The sequence below is a fragment of the Dermacentor andersoni genome, chromosome 9, assembly GCF_023375885.2.
Source record: "Dermacentor andersoni chromosome 9, qqDerAnde1_hic_scaffold, whole genome shotgun sequence".
NCBI classification, from domain to species: domain Eukaryota; kingdom Metazoa; phylum Arthropoda; class Arachnida; order Ixodida; family Ixodidae; genus Dermacentor; species Dermacentor andersoni.
In genome coordinates, this window is record NC_092822.1 from 133,359,921 (window position 1) to 133,380,400 (window position 20,480).

The 20,480-nt window shown below is 47.6% G+C and overlaps 1 protein-coding gene across 2 annotated transcripts in view; it reads right to left on the reverse strand.

Annotated features, from left to right (window-relative positions):
* The window catches only part of LOC126529753 (agrin-like), a 481,149-nt gene that overhangs the window by 44,187 nt on the left and 416,482 nt on the right, over window positions 1-20,480 (reverse strand). For both annotated transcript variants that reach the window (XM_055069999.1, XM_055069998.1), the window contains one exon: window positions 9,040-9,431. In XM_055069999.1, coding sequence (XP_054925974.1) covers window positions 9,040-9,431 — 392 coding nt within the window. The remainder of the gene's footprint in view (window positions 1-9,039; window positions 9,432-20,480) is intronic.

Sequence of the window (20,480 nt, forward strand, 5' to 3'; positions counted from 1 at the left end):
ACAGAAAAGAAATAAAATTTTCGACGTGATGGTTGTAACAGGTTCGTATAGCAACACTATATACAACAAAAACAGGGTTTAGAGAGATGACGCATGGTTAGCAAAAGAAGGGGAGAATCAACATAGCCAGGAGACAGATTTTTGCAGTAACACGAGTGAGTGCACCCGTCACCAATCATCAGTACACATGTTAAACTTGGTAAAAATGCACCACGGGATGCGATGGCTGTAGCAACAGGTCCATAAAGCTACAAACGTTACAAATGCGGGTTTTGCAAGATAGCTTAGCGAGAAAGGTGACTACAGAAGTTGTCATAAAGATGTGACAACAATCATTGACGAACATCACTCGTCCTAGGTTAAATACAATAATATAACAAGTCAGCAACCAGAAAATTGTTTGGGGTGAAGCGCACGCGTGTAGGTTGTGCGAATTCTGACGACGTGGCGTAAATAATGCGATGAAAAACAAGCTGTTCAATCTGAGGACAACGAGAATGCGATTCTCTATTTCGCGTACAAAAAGGTCCACGTACCAGGGCTCTCGTTAATCCCAGAAGCCACGGCACCAGATTTATGGATTACAAATGAGTCACGAACCTCCCTTTCGTAGTGCGATTTGAAACCACATTCATGTATGGCGGCAGTTAGCTTGCAAAAGGAGTGGTCCACGAAAACGACAAGTTCGGATAGCGAAAGACGAGGAAGGATCACGGCATGCGATCTATGATTGTTAGAACGCAATCTAAGGGATGTTTCCCTTTGTCCAATGCACTGTAGCTCACGCGCTTAGCATTGACGCCATCACACTAGTTTAACAAGGAAAATCGTAGAAGCTACGAAATTACACGGGTAGGAGCGTTGCGTCAGTTAGCCGTCAGTCTGCACGTGGCAGTTTAGCTTCTCTGTGGATTCCGATGGGCGTATAAGTATGCTCGGGATCCGCAATCAAATGTTTGTTGCAAGTTAGCCCCTGTCCTGTCTCTCCTTGTCTCTCGTCCCTACTGCGCTGTGTTACATGCATTATGATAAACAACGGGGCCGCACGTTCCAGCTTCGCTGGTTAACCATCTCTACGGATTGCTTGGGCGGTGATTTTATTGTTATTATTATCATTATTATTCTTAGTATTACTATTTTCATTATTAGACAACATCAATATTGATGACCAAGTAGATCAGTTTATGGAGCTTGTTTTGAGCAGTATGCGCAAATACATTCCGCAGGTCAGACTAAAAGCTCTAAATTTTTGCACTGGTTCTCGTCTGTAACAGCAGGTCCATAAAGCTACAAACGTAACAAATGCGGGGTTGCGTAACAAATGTGTAGCAAATGCGGGTCACGTTCAGTGCACTTAGGAGCAAGAGCCCCCCTGTCCGGCCAAATGGCCTTTAGCTCTTGTTTCCTCTTTCTGTAATGAAGAAAGGAAATAAACTTCGAACTTCAAACTTCAAACTCATAATTGCCCTAAAACATAAACATTGCCTCACCGAAAATCTAGAATTTCTGTGCCTAGTGCGTGCAGAGAAGAAATGCGCTATCTTTAGGATCTCTGCGAACATGATCAATATTGATCAATATTATTGAAGTTTGGCTGTGAAACCAATGTCCTGAGTTGTCGCCAAATTTCTCTTCTCTGTGGTATGTCAAAGGTGTTTGAGCTTGCTCTTCAGAACATATTGTCGTATACAGGGCAGAACTCATCGGTTCCTTACAAGCATGTACCTCTCACCCGCTACTGCACTATCAGAAATCTCGCAAGTTTCATGACACAAATCTCCGTGCCGGTATTTATAAGGGGCAAGTTGACACCCGTTTGCTGTGACTTACGCAAAGCTTTTGATGTAGTCATCCATGCATTGCTTCTGACCAAGCTTAAGCACTTTGGTCTTGATTCGTCAGTTGATAATCTTTTACACAGTTGTCTTCTCGATAGATCACGTTCAGTTAACGTGAATAGCCAAAACAATTCATTTTAAATGACAGCTAGTGGCGTCTCTTAAAGGTCAGTATTAGTACAGCTACATTTAAAAAAAATTTAATAGGAAAGTTCTTTCCTTTACTGCGAACGATTTCGTACTTTATTCCGATGGCATCAAGACCTTTAAGAAACTTCACAATGTGAAGTTTCACACCCTGCAGTCGGACCTTCTTTCTTTTTCTAAATGGTGCAAAATAACCTCACCTTGAATGCTCCTAAGATCACAGTCATGACCTTCACAAGCAGCACAGCAGGTATTTTTTTTCCCGATTCTGTAGTTTCTGTACCCTTGCGTAAGGCCTTTGATATCAATAACTTTGGTGTACTTTTTGACACAACGTTTCTCTTTTCTAATCAAACTAAGCGGCTCTGTTTGCACTCTATCGAGGCAATTCAAGTCTCCTAGACTGTTCTGCGATTTATACAAAACAATCTGTTTTCCTCAAAACGAGTACGCGTCGGTCGTCTGGAATGGAATTTCTAGATGCCACCATTGTATTATAGGTCGAGTACAGAAAACGTTTGTACGTATATATTGTCACGTGGTAGTGACGGTGAAGGAAGTAGCGAAACTGTGAACGGCCTAACTAGTGTTTTATTGGCCGAACCTGTGCTCTAAAAAAACAGGCTACACTCAAAGAGCAACGATAGCGGCGAACACAGTCTGCGATTGTCGAAAATCTGATGTGCTGGTCAAGCGCGTGGGCTTCTATACACGCGCCATCAAACGTTCCAGAGTAATCGCAGGTGCCGCGTGTCTTCCAGAAAGTTCTGCACCATTCGCGTTGCGCGTACCTGCAATCATATTGCACAAAGTTCGGTGACAACAGACAGTGATTGGAATCATCGATAACGTTCTAGAAACTTCCGATACATGCAGGCGCGTCCCGCACTGAGCGATAACATTTGTTAGACGCTGAAAAGCGCTTGCCCCAAAATGATTAACAAGCCTACGTGCCAATATCATTCCCGCTTTGCTAACCCCAAAACAAGACCTTGTACTCTTGGATTATTATCAATGCCTTTACTTTGCTGCAGAAGTAATCGCCGTGAACTCCTGTTTATTCTCAAACTCCTTCACAAGAACTTCACCTGTCACGAACTCTCAGGTTTATTATGTTTCGTATCCGAGTAAGATTTCCAGAGAACATTGACCTTTCAATGGCCCTGCTCTTCATCATTAAAAGGCAACTGTCCACATAATACTCAGCATTCATAACGCTTAGTTTGATGCTCTTTATATTTTTGTTATATTCCCAACTTTGCGCAGGTATGTCAAAGTTTAACTCATTTCTTAACGGCCATTCTCATTATTTTTGCGTTCACTTTCAAACACAAAAAGAGAGAGGTACACCACTTTTTGAATTATTCATGCCCTTGACAAATGTGGCGTCAATTCAAAAACCTAATCTGCTTCGTTTAGAGCTCTTCGAAGTAGTTTCAGCAGCCAGACTGGTACCTTCCGTGAAATGTGGACTGGGTCTTGAATACACGGAAACTGGGATGTGGACTGATTCAATGATAGCGTTACACAGGATATGTAATCCAGCGAAGCGCTGAATCACGTTCGTCACAAACCAAGTCTCGGAGCTACAGACAGTGACTAATGTTATCATTGAATCCTACCTGATTAACGTGGAAACATTCTTGAGGTGATCATAATCCAGCTCATTTATTATTTAGAGTCTGAAGAGCAGGGAAACTCCTACAAGTTTTACTTTGGAAGGAGGAACCAGAACTTTTAAAGATCAACACTAATCTGGAAGGTTGTATGTAAGATAAAAAAATTGTCTATACCGGAGAAAGCGCAATCTGTTTGAAGACAAACGTTGGAAAATTTCCATCCATTTTGTTCGTTACAAACTGCAATTCTCACAACAGACTGTTACGAGTGATAGTATAGTAAAGAAATTTGTCTACTTTTGTCGCAGGGAACACCTGAAAAGAAGAAGTCCTTTACAGAGGACAGAGATGCTTGAAACTGAACAATACTAGGTTTGTCGCACTCAAGAATGTTTGCAACATCGTTAGTAAAGTGTTCTTGTCAATACACAAATTTATGGCATTTTTTGACGGAAGATATTTACTGCGTCTTGGAGAAGGGCTTCAGTTCAGCGACATGCGGAAGTGCTAGAAGCATCTGATTTTTATTCCAGGTTCAGAGCAGCTTACCACGTTCCTAATCATGAAATAACACGTGCTGATGTTAACCAGGTTTTAGCTGAACTCAGGGAGGAGTTCAGCATACTAAGGGCCAGACAAGTTATGAAAAAGGTGCAACACCGCTGTACTGTTTCTAGGCGATAGTCGTACAAATCATAAGCAGGGCCATTTTACCCTCTTACGGATGACCGGGTCCAAATATCGCCGCCCTTTAAAATATCAGTAGTCGAATTTGTCCGCTGTATCTGCTCCAAAGCGAACGCAAATATGCTCAATTCGTACATACTGATAGTTACCCACTCCGTTGTAGAGCCATTCATTTGATGCCGTAAAAAAAGACATGTCCACTTGCTTAAACGACGGCTCCCGCTTTTACCTTGTCCTCATTTTGCTCATAATTTGAAACATGTCACTTATATTTCCAATCAGAAGCCTTTATGCTTGCCTGTAATGAATTTGTTGCAAGACTAGGCTTGTGCAAACTCTTGTGCTCGGACAATAGAAGGACTGTCAAGGCCTCGAAGGACATCAAAAAACATTGGACAGCAATGAAGGGCGAAGGAATTGAAGCGTTATTTTTGAACGACAATATCCAATGGAAGATAATTCCTGAAGAAGCTACCTGGTGGGAATGAATCTAGAAAAGGCTAAATCGTTCTGTAATGAGTTGCGTTGGAGCGCTTTCTTCAACGCGGTGTTGAAGAAACTGCTCCAGTGGAACTGACTAAGCTTTGAAGAGTTATCAACAACACTTATGCATGTGGAGGGAATGATTAATTCGCAACCAATGACCTACGTCTACAGTAATCGTTCCTAGCCTAGTCCGCTTACACCAGGACAGTTCCTGATCGGGAAGAAAAGTCACTATGCTACCATCGAACAACAAACATTTACCCCAGTATTCAGAAACCCATCTTAACTTGAATCCCATGCTCGACTTGATTTTAATGACGCCTGTCGTGAACGCACAGCAGGAACCGCAATGAGCGTCATGGACTCATTCATGCCAGGCGTCATATAAACCAAGTTAAGCATGGGCTTCAACTTAAGGTGCATTTCTGAATACGGGGGTTAGTCTGAAGACGTAACATAATTAGCCCCTGCACTTCGATGTAGGTCATCAACGGCTTCTCGGAAGGCTTCTGGACAAGGTGGCGCCGTGAATACTTGCCGCAACCTCATTCGGCTCTCATAATCAAGAAAACCAAGGGCGCTATAACGTAAAACTATTCCAAACTTTTCTATTACAGTTCTGCTATCAGCCCTCCACGATTGGTCAAAAACTTCTTTCGACCACGCCCACTTCACCTGTCTTTCATGCGACGTCACGAAAACCGCGATACGTCCCCATCTGATATGATGTGTACACACTCACTATGCATGATTTGACAGAAAAAAGAAAAACAGTTATTTCTGATTCGACCCCTTTTCGCCATTAGCCCTCGGCTATAGGTAAAAAGTTTTCAGGCTGCACCCACCTCACCTGCCTGTCACGCGACGTCACAAAACCGCACAAACTCACCGCGTCAAAGTGACGCGTACGCGATAAAGATGCATTAATATGCCGAACAAAACTGAATTTTCTTCGAATAGCCGCAGGCTGCCCCGTTCCGAAGGGAATAAAAGATGGCTGCCGCCGATCGCTGAGACGCTGATTACTCGCACCTGCCGGAGAGCATGGGTGTATTTGCGTATAATAAAGCTTCTTGTGTGGCCGTGTAATGTTTTCGAGCCCTTTCGGCACGTTTACTACCTCATTCTGCCAACTTTTCTTTGCTGAGGGTCAGTTTTAGCGTCATTCTTAAGCTTCCGTTGCATGCCGCCGTGATTTTCGACCAGCCACCGCAAGCTATGTAAGGGGAAGCCGACCAATCGCACACGCCGGCACCACCTTCTTAATCCGGCTATCGATTTTCAGTGCACTGGCTCCGCCCCAGTGAATTCCTCTCCGCTTGAGCGTTCTCCTCGCTTCTTGTTAGCCCATTAGATACGACAAGCCGCTCAGTTTAGGCAACGTTATTCGTTTTTCAAGCAAACAAAAGTGACCCCCTATGAGCGAGGAGAGCGTTTGATTTGTCTGTTCAGACAACCCTGCGGGTGCCCGCCCGGTGCTTGCGTCGGTGGTTACGCAAATTTGACGTCAGGTGATTGGAATAGAAACATATTGGAATAGTTTTACGTTATAGGGCCTCAAGTGTTTGCCCATCAAAATGGAAGCGCTTGTACTAATAAAGAAGCACACCCAGGGAACAGCGCAAGTTAGGACAAGTCGATGAACTGTTCCCAGCGATCGCTGGAAAGGCCCGTTCTTGCAAAGTGCGTTCACCATGCGGAGCAGTCTTACGACGACCGACTCGGCTTCTCTACCACATGGAGGCTGCGAATGCAGACATGAGCAAGAACAGCAGTCCTTCAGGCCACTGGTGCGCATCAGTACTGTAGGGCGGCGAGCCCGTTGAAAATCCTGCCGCGGACCAAAGGAGAACGCTGTTTAAATAGCAGCCTCGATGGGGAAGAAGTCTACCGCGCGAGCTTCGATTTATTCCAGTTTTCGATGCTTCGATCGTTGAATAAGCGGCTCCATCTCTAACAGCTTCACTTGGTCTTCAATAAGGCCTAGTTTTATTGTTTTTGTTTTCGACAACCTATTTCCCTGTTTCGCCTCAATAAATCTCAGCTCGGAGTAGCAGTCAACCTTGCCTCGTTGTCGAGTTGTTTCTTTTTTATTATTCACGCTACCGCCGTCCCCAGTAATCACATTTTAAATGAGAACCTAAGTCTGGGCTACTTAGTCCATTGCTGTGTTGAATAAATGAAGGCGGAAAGTAGAACAATGGCAGGTGCATAAAGCACAATTATAAGAAAGAAACACATAAGTACAGGGTTACAAGCAAAAATCAACACACACCCGAATGTCATTTTCACTGTAACAAGACATGACCTCATATGACAGTTTGAAAACGTTGTACGCCCTGAAAGTTCCATCCTTGACTATATTTATTCTCACGTATGAGAGCAATATTCCTTCGTTCTAGTGCGATTTCTAACTTCAGGAAGCACAAGGGTGACATGGCATGATTTTACTCCATCAAAATGTCTTTGAGGAAACCCCGCGCAGGAAGTTTTAAATAACTCCCAGCACGAAACATGCTGGTCACGTGGCGCTTCCCATGAGGCGGTGCGCGGTGCCAGTAACTGCCTGCGTTCAGCGGAGTTGGAGTTACTCGTCGCTGACAGCTTGTTTACATCTGTGACCTGCTTGGCATGCCAAGGTTTTGTAAGACATTCAAAAGCGTAAGCATTCCTATGCCTACCCAACGAAAAATTCCGTCCGTCCGTCCATAGCGTAAGACGAATCACCATAAAAAAATAATGCATAAAAAAGAGACCAAATTCGAAAGCGTTCGCGGGGGTTAGTCTCGAACTTGACTCTGCGCTCAGAAGCCGAGTGTCTTAGCGACTCCGCTAGACACCCACGCGCTTACAGAGAGTGAATATATTTGAATCAAGTGAATGTGCTGTTCCGGCGGTATTAAACAAATGTCAGAAGAGAACAGTTTGTATGAAGGCTTCGTTCAAAAATTTGGCGATGGTGGAATAAAAGCTATCTCAGGGGCCACTTGTACAGCCGACTTGATGCGTCGCCGAGATCAGGAAAATTCAGATTTTGCGAAAATTCAATGCCAAACATTCACATTACCTATGCGTTCTAGAGATCGACGGATGCGCCATACGTCGGGGCGTTCCTTCGCAGACCGCAACGTCACCGAGCTCCAACGGCTCGTGCGCATCCCGTTGTGCCATGCAGGTAGATAAGCAGTCCATGAGTAGATTAGGAGTGGTGAGGGGTTGTATGGGTCTCACCACGGTTGATGATGATGGTTCCATGGGGATGGATAAGGCGCGAAAGAGCGATAAGGCATGATTATGATTGGAGCAATTCTGATGAGCTTAATAAGCACCGATAAGGGTTGATAAGGATCGGGTCAAGTGCTGTAAGGCTGGTAAGGACAGGTAATGGTTGATAAGGATCGGGTAGATCGCGATAAGGCTGATACTGACTAACAAGGGTAGATAAGGCACGCATGGGGCACGATAACGTTGGTAATAAACGATAAGGTTTCATGGGTGAAAAATAGCGCGAAGTAAACACCGACAAAGGAGGAACACAGCACGAGCGCTGCCTTCCAACTTCTAGGGTTTATTGGACGCATACAGAAATATACTCTAGAGGTGTTCTTGTGTATGCGCGCAATAAACCATAGTAACTAAAACTTAGCGCTCATCGTGTGTTCCTCCCTAGTTTTTGTTTATTTTGTGCTGTTTTCACCCATGGATTCGCACAAACTAGCTCGCATTCATACCCTTTTAAGGTAAGGGTCGGACCTAGTACGATAGGGTGGACAACGACCGATAAGGGTCGATAAGGGTTTATGCTTGTAGGATGAAGTTTTTAAGATTGATAATGAATCCCGCCTTTGCCAGCACATTGTTTACGCATACTTGGACAACTCCTAGAAGAGTTCTTGCGTGAATTTTTTTTTAGCCTGCTGCCTTCCAGAAAGTGCCTGAGGCACGCCTGCAACTTACTGTACCTCAGCTTCGCGTGTGTTAGCTGTGATCATTTTGTGTGACAGCGAACAGCGTATGTATGGGCTCTTCGCTTTTTATTCTTCTGTCATTTATTCACTTATTCAAAGAACATTTTTGACCTTCTAAATGTCGGTGGATGAGGCGTGGTCGCATCATCTAAGATTACTAGGGTTAGGCTGAGGGCTGTAAATCGTATATCTTACGCTCTCCACATCCGCTTAATCTTTCCTCAGGCTCATGCCACGGCTGTGCCATTGGGCGAAAATGCGCTCGTTTGACCCAATGCACCCCAGTGTGCTTACCTAGAGCCGTGCCTGAAGTGCAGGAAGGACGTTCCCCGAAAGGCAACGGGTCTCCTTTGGGCCTCGTCGAAGGCGAGCTCGCACAGGGCTCCGCCGAAGTGCGCCGGGCACAGGCACGAGTGTGCGGCCAGCTGGGGCAGACAAATGCCCCCGTTGAGGCAGGGCCCGGCTGCCCCGCCACCCATGCACGGTGGCCCACGGTGCTCGGAGACGCGCTCCGAGGCAGCCGCCCGTGCCACCAGGTCGGCCCAGGCATCCCCGTTGAGCACCAGACGCTGCAGCGCCCCGTCCAGACCGGGCGAGCGGGGTCCCGCGTCGACGCTCATCGCGGCCTCCGGCGGCAGCCCGCCAAGGAACAGCGGCTGCTCCAGGTTTAGTTCGCTCAGCGGGCCCTGAGAGATGAATACTGTGGCTGCATGGGCGCCTTCAAGACCTCACGCTGCTTTGACACTGAAACCAGTTTGGTCTGTACTGTATTCGCTACGCTGACTTTCGTCTAAAAAATGGCCTCAGCAAGCCTCTCACTTGGGTGCTTGGAGGACGCGGGGACACAGCGTCTTTTTGTTGTCCTGTCACTCCGCAGCCATCGGAGCCGTGCCGCGCGATTGCGTTTCCACGAAACAATTCTACGAGTGGCACGTAACATTGAGCGCATAGGTGCGTGCGAAAACACAGGTGTTTATCAAGAACTGCGACTTCAGCGTAGCGGTCTATTGCCTTTAACCGCCTAACATTGACTGACATCACGTCTTTCTTAAAAAATTTTTCTTTTCCAACCTTTCCCCTTCATTAGCTTTGCATCTTCGTCAATATTTTTCACTTATTCCTATTGATTTGACCAATGACAAACATCGCATAAACGTATTTACCAATCTCATACCTTTTTGAGCTGTAAACACGAGCACCAGCGCGAGTGCGTCATTGCCACAAAGCTAGTTTTCCGCACGAATTATTGTAATGTCTGAAAGGAGGCTGCTTAAATGTTTTTCCAGCAGTGAAGCAGTCGCTCAGCATTAACAGCTATAAAATATGTTTCTGATTAAACTGCAAATGGGATTTCATTCACCTAGTGACACTTTTTCCGCAGTTACTTTTTCATGCCCAGTGTCGTAAGAATGGTCGCACGAAAAGTAGCTCCAGTGGGCGCAAACAAGGTTACTGGAACCAAAAGCAATGTTGAAGAAAATGATTATGCGCCTCCTTCCTATGCACCTTTTGCACGACTCCGACAGTCGCCTGGTGAATATGTAAACCGCATTACAGGAGAGACTGAAACAACATTCACGCGTCAACACGAAGGTCCATAGTTAACGTCCGAGCTGGGAGTGAACGCTACCCTACAGTTTGTAGTTATTAAGGTTCACTTCGCCTCCCGTACGCTAGACAGCCAATTAGATTAAAAAAACAATGGTTGCCTCCAAATGAAAGTCCAAACTTACACAATGAAAAAAGGATTTCACTTGCAATATTGCAGCTCTAAGAAAATACTATATTCGTCTGATGACCTCCAATTCCAAGGCGCAGGCAGCGCACATCAGCTGGGCCTGGTATCCGGGAGCTGTAATCTTCAGCTTGCGTGAAAGCAAGCTACAGGAGAAGAAACATGCTTCCAGTTGTTCCAGGAATGACAGAAACAAGCAAAACGGATCTATACAGGTGTTTCCATGCATGCACGTATTGTGACACAATATAAAAAAAATCACAAGGCACCATAACGTGCACATGTAACATGAGCCCCTTACAAGCTTTTTAAATAAAACAGTTAAAGCGGCTAGTTGGTGCACGTTCTTGATTACGTTGCGCTGGGTTTTCACTGTCATTTGCCAGTGTAAATTTCGGCGCAACGTAGTCCAGAGTCCAAGTCCAGAGTATCACTTGTTATGACAGTTACGCGGGAAAGGGCGTCAGCAGCAGCGTTGACGGGGCCTTCGATGCCCTTTAGGTCTGCGGGGAACACCGAAATTAAACTTAGATGCCCAATTTGCCGATGCGTATAAGTATTGTGGTTTTCACGGAAAGCGCATGTCTAGTGGCTTATGGTCAATGAGCCCGTGGAATACGCTACTTTCCAGAATTAATAACGGCGGGCCACACAAAACGAGAGGTGATGAGGCGTTGAGAGGCGCGGATGCTAACGTGGGTTGCTTCAGGCAGCTTGTGAAGATGTGACGACGATGTGACGACTATATGCGGACGGTATAAAATGACGCGTGTGGCCAGAAGACACATCATACACATTTGTACCAGAGGACAAGGGCAGCGGCACATGAGACAGCGAGAGAGAACTAGAGCTTGCGCGCAAGTCGTCAAGTTTCACTGCGCTGTGTTTCTGCAAGTGCTTCGAAGTCCACAACTTGATGCTGTAGTCTCCTCGCTACGCTCACGGCGCGCACGCTCTGATATCGCGCGCGCCGGACGACCACCGCTGGTTCGAGCACTCCGAGCCGCCACGTATACAGGGAGCTGCGTCTCCGCCTGCCCCGGCCCACTCCGTGCGCCGATGCGCCACTGCGCGCGTGCGCGCCCCGCCGGCCCCAGCTAGGGAAAGGTGAGACCGCGCGCGGAGCAAGGAAGACCCTAGGCAAAGCACTCGGGAAAGAAGAAATAACATTGATTAAGCTGGGATTCGATACGAACGCCAGTTTTATCAACAAGTCCGAATCTAAATCTAACTCCGACACAATACATGGCCAAATGGTCGCCCGTGGCCGCTAACGCCACACCGCGGCAGAGAGAACAAAGAACCCAACAGGCTGCCTATCCTTCGGTCAGCCCCTGCCATCGTGCAAGCCCCACAGCAGACGAAATGGAAACAAAGATAAATAGAAGAGACACGGGCACGATCGGAAGTCGCGGGCTCAGGACATCGAGACGACAGAAGAGTGCGCGCTCCTGCCGAAGCCGGGACCTCGCCGAGCCGAAGCAACCTTCGGCCGGCGGCGGCACTCGTTGTCCGCCGCCGACAGAGAAGACCACGTACGCACCTTCCGACGCCCCGATGTGGTATCCCGGGCCCCGTCTTGCACGCGCGTACCCGGAGAGCACGCAAGCAGGGTCCGAATCCCGCCAAAATGTTGGCCATTGGGGAAAGCCTGTTGACCTACCGTGGTTGGAATGGCAGCCGAGTGACTTTGTTTCCTGCCTAGACGGGGTGTCTAGGCAGGAAAGGGAGGGACACGGAGTTCCAGGAAACACAACGCAATGGCTCCACACAACCACCGCGAGAGCCCGGTAACCCACAATACTCACGCAAGGAAGGGCGTCACCAGCAGCGTTGATGGGGCCTTCGATGTACCTTAGGTCTAGTGTTAACTCCGAAATGGAATTTAGATGGCAAATTTACCGGGATGTATAAGCACTGTGGTTTCTACGGAAAGCGAATGTCAGTGGCATAAGGCCGGTCAGCACGTGAAATATGCTACCTTCCAGTTTATGGCGAATGTGCCGAATTCTGAGGTAGACGGCGAGAAGTTGACGGTTGAACGTGCTGTTGCCACTTTCGGCAGGCTTTGGTTTCATGGAAAAGAAAGCTAGAGGGCACCACGAGTCTTGCTGGAGCAGCTGAAGCACGTCACCAACGGCGTTGCAGGAATCATCGATGATCCGCCACATTGGTGCGCACAGTAAGGGATGCACGAGCATTGTTTCATTGGCCAGAGCATTCTTGGCTTCCTCAAAGGCTGCGTCAGTATCCCTTGTCCACTCGAGAGGGGCTGATGGTGCTTCAGTTGACTTGAGCATATCGGTCAGCGGTAGAACAATACGAGCCACATTAGGTATAAAGCGACGGTAAAGCTGAGTAATCCTTGGAATTCGCGCACCGTTCGAACTGAAGTTGGACAAGGAAAATCGCGCATTGCTTGAACTTTGCCATCCAGTGGCTGGACTACTTCAGGTGTGACGAAGTGGCCAGGATATTCGATACTGTTGACGCTGAAACAAACTTTGCTGTGTTAAACGTCAAGCCGTGTTCCTGGAATTGTCTAAAAAGCAATTTGAGATGATCGGCATGCTGTTCACGTGAAAAGCTAGTCACATGTAATCAATGGGGGTAGGCGACGACGAAGTCTAGGCTGCGGGTCACCTCGTTGACGAACCTTTAGAACGTTTAGGAAGCTTTCCTCAACTCGAAAAGCATGCGGACGTACTCGAAGAGGCCAAAAGGTGCTGCAGTGGCAGTCTTTGGTATGTCCGATGGCTTAACAGGAATGTAGTCGTAAGCTTTGACTAAGTCGAGTTTGCTAAATATCGTCGTACCAGCTCGTGTGGCGGCGAAGTCGTGAATATGGGGAGCAGGATAGCGACCAGGGAGACTGCGCGCATTCAGTGCACGATAGCTACTGCAGGGGTGCTAATCACATGGCTCACGCTTCGGAACGATGTGCAGGGCGGATGAGAGGCTGCTTGATGATGGGCCAACATGCCTAGTTGCAGCATATGTTCAAACTCCCTGCGTGCGGTGGCAAGGCGGTAACCCGCGAGGCGTCGTGGTTTGCTTAACATGAGAGGTCTTAGAGGACTGCGTGTCGCAGCGGTAGTTTTTCGGATTTGTAAGTTAAGGAAAATCGAAGAAAATTGAGCTAAACGAGGATGCTTGTAAGTTCGGAGCGATTTGCACGGGGTTCGACACAGGCGCGAGAATTCCCTGCAGGAACGAATTGGTCGTACAGTTCACAAGGCGACGTTCACGCCGAAGTTTTTAGAAAGCCCGCTTCAAGTAATGCGAACCGCACATCCGCGCTGATGAATATCCATCGAAATATGCGGCGTAACCCCAAATCTATGGTGAGCGAACGCTGTCCAAAGTTGGCGAGTGTGGAACTATATACAGCTTGTAACGACGCAGTCCTTTCATTCTGTTGCCTGTCGCGACTTGAGGCAGGAATAATGCTCAACTCAGCGTCAGTTTCTGTTTATTAAACATTATTGCGTTTGATACGTATAGCAGGCGGCTGCGTGTCGCTGTGGGTTCAAGTCAGTCACTCGCCGCCATTAGTGGCTGGCGCTTGTGTTTTCCTGCCAGCGACAGGGCTCGCGACACTTCTTAGCGCTGGCGCCGAAACAGACATGGTACCAGCAATAGCCGTCACCTGTTTCTTCTTGTGCGTGAACGAGAACGCGAACATGAGCTGCCGTGGGAGCGACTAGGGACCAGAGTCCACATCGCGGCGATGGAGGCAGCGAGCTGCTCTCTGTTTTCTTCGATGCTTCCGAGGCGAGACTGGCGCACTTGGACATATCGTGCCACGGCGGTCGCTGGCGCTGCCGTGGGGCCAGCGCGGGAGTATTCCGCAATGCGATCGGCGAGCTCGGCTGGCTTCTCCAACGATATGTCGCCTGCAGCAGCCAGGTCAGGAAGATGGTTTCGTGGCAGACGCTGAAGACTCTCGGAATCTTGCATACTGTCACCAAGTAGCTGGCGACCGTATGTATCTTTGGTGCATACTGCCGTATATATTCGGTGCAGCATCTGAGATGGTCGTCGGTCCCCCAGCTCCTCCGCGTTGAGAAGTTGCTGCAGGCGGCTCCGTTCTTAAACCGTTTTGCGTGTCAGAAAAATGGTCATGAAATGGTCGTATGGTTGGGTCGCGTGTGGAAGGCTCAACACGTCGTCGAATTCATCCGTGTTGTGACGTCATCAGTCATTCGAGTGGCGTATTTATGTGCTCGCAAGCTACTGCTAGTTCCGCATACGCCCAGATATTGTGTGCTTATATACGCGCCCGAGTATCGTTGTGTGTTCTTGTTGATGAGTTGAGGTACAACAACTCGTCCAGGTACAACAACTGGCAACGCAGATGGGATTCGCGCCGGGTGTCTCGGATGCCCACCACAACCCGGCCGAACGGCAGCATGGCAACCACTGTTGGGAAGCTACCGGAGTTCCAACCAGTTGAAGGCAACTTTGAAGTGCACCTCGAGCGGTTCGAAGTATTTGCCGCGGCCAGTGACATAGCCGAAGACAAGAAGCTCCCGGCTTTCTTAACAGCTATAAGTGAGATGGCGTACGTCACACCGCGGAGCTTGCTGCTGCCTAAAACAAGAGCTAAGGCGTCGTTCACGGAAGTTGTGGGCGTTGTGATGAAGCGCTGCGCTCCTAAGCGCTCCCTAGTCACGGAACGGTATCGCTTTAACCAGAAAAAGCGAGAGTCGCATGAGGCCATCGCAGATTTTGTAGTCGAATTGGAGAAACCCGCTCGAATATGCGAATTTGGCATCTTTTTGACGAAGCGCTGTGGGACCGTCTCCTTCCTGGGCTACGTACCGAGGCACTACGCTGCAGGCTGTTGGCAATGCAAGACAACGAAGTGACACTGGAGAGCACGTGCATCATAGCAATGATCACGGAAGCGGTGACGCAAGGCACGAAATAAATGCTGCAACCCATCACGAAAGGAGCGCCTTTAGAAACGAAAGGCATCCCCTGGCACCGGAAAGTCGCTCAACAGAGCAAAGCACCAACGAGAGAAACGCCGGTCTAGTCCAGCGTCGCAAAATCAAAGTGGTCAGCGAAAGAAGAAACGAAACGAATGTGTCATCGATATGGAGGACGGCATTCACCTGCGAGTTGCCGATTTGTGAACAGAACCTGTTATAAGTGCACGAAAAAGGGCCATGTTGCCAAAATTTACAAATATAAGCTTGTCCAGAATCTAGAGTGTGAAGAGTGCGACAACAAACTACTGATTTTACGCCAGACGAACCACAAGGAAGGCACGCCTGCAATTGTAATCGAGGTTCTGATAAATGATAAAGTGATACGCGTGGAACTTGATGCGAGCGCAGCAGTGTCAATAATGCCAGAAGTAGAGTGCGCTAAACACTTTCCAAATGCCTCTTGCCGAGAAGCAAATGTCAAATTAGCCACGTAAAGTGCTATGGTAGTCCCAACGGTAGGCGTCATGGATGTAAAGGTGTTATACGAACACCAATGCTTCGAACTACCACTGGTCATAGCGAAAGAAGCGCAGGGGGAAGAATGCCCACGTAGTTTGGCCGAGATTGGCTTTCTAAAATCAAAGTAAATTGGCCTAAAGTCTTGTCTGTAAATGCTTTGGATAAGATGACATCACTTGCTGAGAAGTTTTCCGAAGTGTTTGACGTGGGTTTTGGTACCATTAGAGGGTTAGAATGCAGCATTGAATTGAAGGATAGAGTGTGCCCTGCATTCATGTAAGCGCGACCAATGCCATACGCTTTGCGCGAGCGAGTCGAACAAGAATTGGTCAAGCTAGAAGCAGCTGCTCTCATATACAGGGTCAGACAGAGTACCTGGCAACGCCATTTGCTTTTGTCCCAAAAAAGAACGCGCCGTAACTGCCATTGTGTGCCGAATATCGCGTCACGGTAAATCCAGCACTCAAGGACGATCAATACCCCTTGCCGCTGCCTGAAGACATATTCGAAAACCTGCAGGGTAGACCAGTGCTTTCTATGATAGATCTATCGAAAGCGTACTTGCAGCTTGAACTAAGCAAACAGGCGCAAGAACCGCTCACCATTAACGCCCACTTTGGCCTGTTCAGGTTCTACCGCCTACCTTATGGCGTAGCGTGCTCATAGGCTATTTAGGCTATTTTGCAAACTGTGCCGGGAATATGCCGGGAACCGCCTGCTACTTAGATAATGTAGTCATCGCAGGTGAAAATTACAAGGAGTGCTACCAGAGTGAAGCAAATCCTTCGGCGTCTAAGTGAATACGGAAAAAAAGTTAATGCTAAGAAATGCAGTTTTTTTCAGCAGCGCATCACATATTTGCGGCACGTGATCGACAAGAATGGCTTGCAGCCAATGGCGGGAAAAGTAGAAGCCATTTAGAAAAGCACCAAGGTCCATTAGCGTGACCCAACTGAAGGCCTTTTGGTTTTGAATAACTACTATGGGAAACTTTTGCCAAATTTGGCCTCGGTCTAGGAACCATTGCACTACTTGCTTCGAAAGCAACCAAATGGCACTAGTCACGTGAATGTGATGAGGCATTCGGCAGATGGAAAGAAATGTGGAATGATAACTCTATGATGTGAAAAAAAAAAAATTCCGATCGTATGGGATACCCGCCGTGGATGCTCAGTGGCTATGTTGATAGGCTGCTGAGCACTAACTAGGTCGCGGGATCGAATACCGGCCATGGCGGCAACATTTTGATGGAGGCGAAAACACCCATGTACATAGATTAAGGTTCACGTTGAAGAATCCCAGGTGGTAAAAATTTCCGGAGTCCTCCACTACCACGTGCCTCATAACCAGAAAGTACTTTTGACACGGTAAACCCATAATTTATTTTTTTATTTATTCACATGCGATGCATCTCATTATGGGTTACGTGCTGTGCTATCGCACGTGGTGAGCAGGGAGGAAAAGCCAGTTGCTTTTGCTTCACAGTCGTTGTCTGCGTCCGAGCGTAACTACTGGCAAATTGAGAAAGAAGCGTTTGTCATCGTATTTGCTGTAAAAAAAATCACAAGTACCTCTGTGGACGTGCCTTTGATATAATTACTGATCACCAGGTCTTGACAATTTTGTTTGATCCTCAACAGCCAAGCAGTGCAGTGGCCACTGGAGTAGTGCATCGCTGGCTGAAATTTCTGTCGGACTACAGCTACAGAATCAAACACACGCAAGCATTCGTTATCCAGCACGCCGACGCATTGTTGCGTTTACCTCTACCCGATACAAGCAGCAATCCTAAAGAAATATTTTACTTTTAGGCCCTAAATTACTTGCGGTTACCATCAAATGATGTCAGCCGGGAAAGTGGGTGAGATGAAGTACTCACACCTGTGGGCGTGACGTGATTTGGCATGGAAGGCCCAAAGCAGTGTCCAAGGAGATAAAGCCATTCTGGATACGCCCGCTTGGACCTCACTATAGACGACGGGTGCCTTATATGAAAGAACACACTTGTAGTACGCGATTCATTGCACAATGGTCTTCTCCAATTGCTGCATGAACAGCACTTGGGAATACCCCGAATGAAAGCATAAGCGAGGTGAGTAGCCTGGTGGCCGGCGATGGAGAAGGATGTCGTAAACATTGTGCGCAAATGTGAAATATGCCAGACTGTTCTCCCTGCAGCGCCACCGGTACCTTTATCGCCGTAGCAAGCATGTCAAAATCCGCGGGAACGAGTGCATTTAGTTTTTGCCGAAGAAAAAAGACATTTCTTGTGGCTATCGGCACTTATTATAGATGGTTGGAAATTAAGATCACAAGCGGAACGACCACTTAGAAGACAAGTCGTACGTTCTTGGGTTCGGAGCGCATGGCCTTTCTCCTGAAGTAGTGACGGACAACGGGCCGCAGTTTCGAGCTTAAATACTTCCTGCAAGCTAATGGTGCGAGGCACACACTGACGCCGCCGTAGCACCCGCAGCCTTACGGTTCGGCGGAGCACGCAGTTCAGACAAGTAAAAAAGCACTGCTGAAACAAGTTTTAAAAGATGCAGAAAACGGCACTAATAGAACACTTCAACACAGAATAGATAACTTCCTACTCTGTTAACGAACAATGCATTCACAGGAAGAACAACTGATCAATTATTTGTACGAAAGAAGCTGCGGACCCGATTGACACTGCTACGTCAAGACGTAAAAGATGCGATAAACGCTAAGACTGCGAAAATAAAAACATCTGCTGATATGCGCAGAGGTCCGCCGCGCTTGTTTGCTGTGGGTACATTGTGTGCGTGGAGAAGTGGTGAACTGGTGGCCTAGAGAAGTGATGCGTGTAAAGTCATCTTCAACGTATCTGGTGAACGCGCGAAACAAAGTGCGGTTCGTGCATGCGCACCACTTGCGACCATCGAGCCAACGATACGACGTGACCCACTGGTTGAAGTCATGCACCTGACGTCACCGATACTCCACCGACGCCAGACCATAGCCATAGTCGTCATCGCCAGCAACGACTCCACTGCGTTCCAGTAATGATGAGTACACTTACGACAAAGCACAAGAGATCTGTGCCCACGTGATCGCCTTATTTATGATCATTTCTAATACTGTGCGTGAAGGAAGTGTTGTGACGTTGTCAGTCATTCGCGTAGCATATATGTGTGCTCGCAAGCTACTTCTGGCTGCGCATGCGCTGAGAGATAGCGTGTGCTTATTATATACGCGCCCGAGTATCGTTATGTGTTTTGTTCTTGAGTTGAGGCTGCCAGCGTGCGCCTCGACCGTACAGTACGTTCTAACCCGTGCCTGGTGTCACGCTACAACAGTCCGCAACTGCAGATGGTAGTGTAAAGACGACATGAAGGTACTTCACGCGATGTGCAGTGATGCGGTGCAAGACGAAGAGCGCTTCCACTTGAGTAAACAATACGGCCGGATTGTTCGGGCAAAATGGCGGGAGCCGCACCGGCACGGTTGAGACTGCTTTGTGTCGCTGGCGAGAACATGGTTCTCATTGCTTACTGTTGGCTTGTTGAGTACAGTTGTCCGCCATCGTGGGGCTTGTGTTTGTAGCCATCACGTACGTACGCCCCGGTCATCAGGCTACAACGGTCACGATGTACGACGCCTGTAGACAGACGCGTGTATGGGAGCGGCGGAATGCACGTCAGCACACAACGAACGCAGAGGTGCCGCATATTTTGTTGCCGGATGAGCTATTGCTGGTATAATGTTCGTTTTGGCACCAGAGCTAAGTTTCAGGAGCGTCCTCTATGAAACAGGATGCGAAGTTCGCAGAGTGCATTTCTTGTGTTCCCTATTGGACGCCGGTTAGCTGTGGCAAATAGTGCATTCCGCAGACAATGCGATGTTTTAAGAATAGCAGGAAAGAACAAATTTGACATCTTCATGGCTACGCCCTGCAAATGATGTAGCTGCTATCCATCTATCAGCAATACTGAGTTCCTTGGTTCAAGATATGACAAAACTAAGAGGTAATTGAGGCATATCAAATCGCTACTAAAATGTGGAAACTGTGCCAACGTGGCGTCTTAGTCTCTTCTGGGAATAAATTACCTACTGAGAGTGTTTATTCTGTTTATAATATTCTGCAACATGCTTCTGGCTTCTTCACTTTTCTTTTACACATGCATCCCGTACCCAAATCCCATAACACGGGCACGTTTGTTATTGGGTAACAATTGTTACATAGCTATCGCTCGTTGCAAGACACATCAACGTACGTCGAAAATTTTATAAATGTTGTCGCCAATTCTATAGCGAAAGAATGTTGTGTGATCAAATTGCGTGCGTGACACGAGTAGTAGTGTATAGTCTGCAACATGCGCGAACGCCAGTGATTACGCTGCAATGTAAAATGAGTGTTGTATAAATCGCCAACAAACTTGACCCGTAGGTCATATTTCAGAAGTGCTTAGTTGAGAAAGCACTACCTTGTGATTGGAAGTTAGCACGTGTTACACCTATTCATAAGAATGGGCCAAGAAATGACGTCGAGAACTACAGGCCGGTGTCGTTAACCAGTA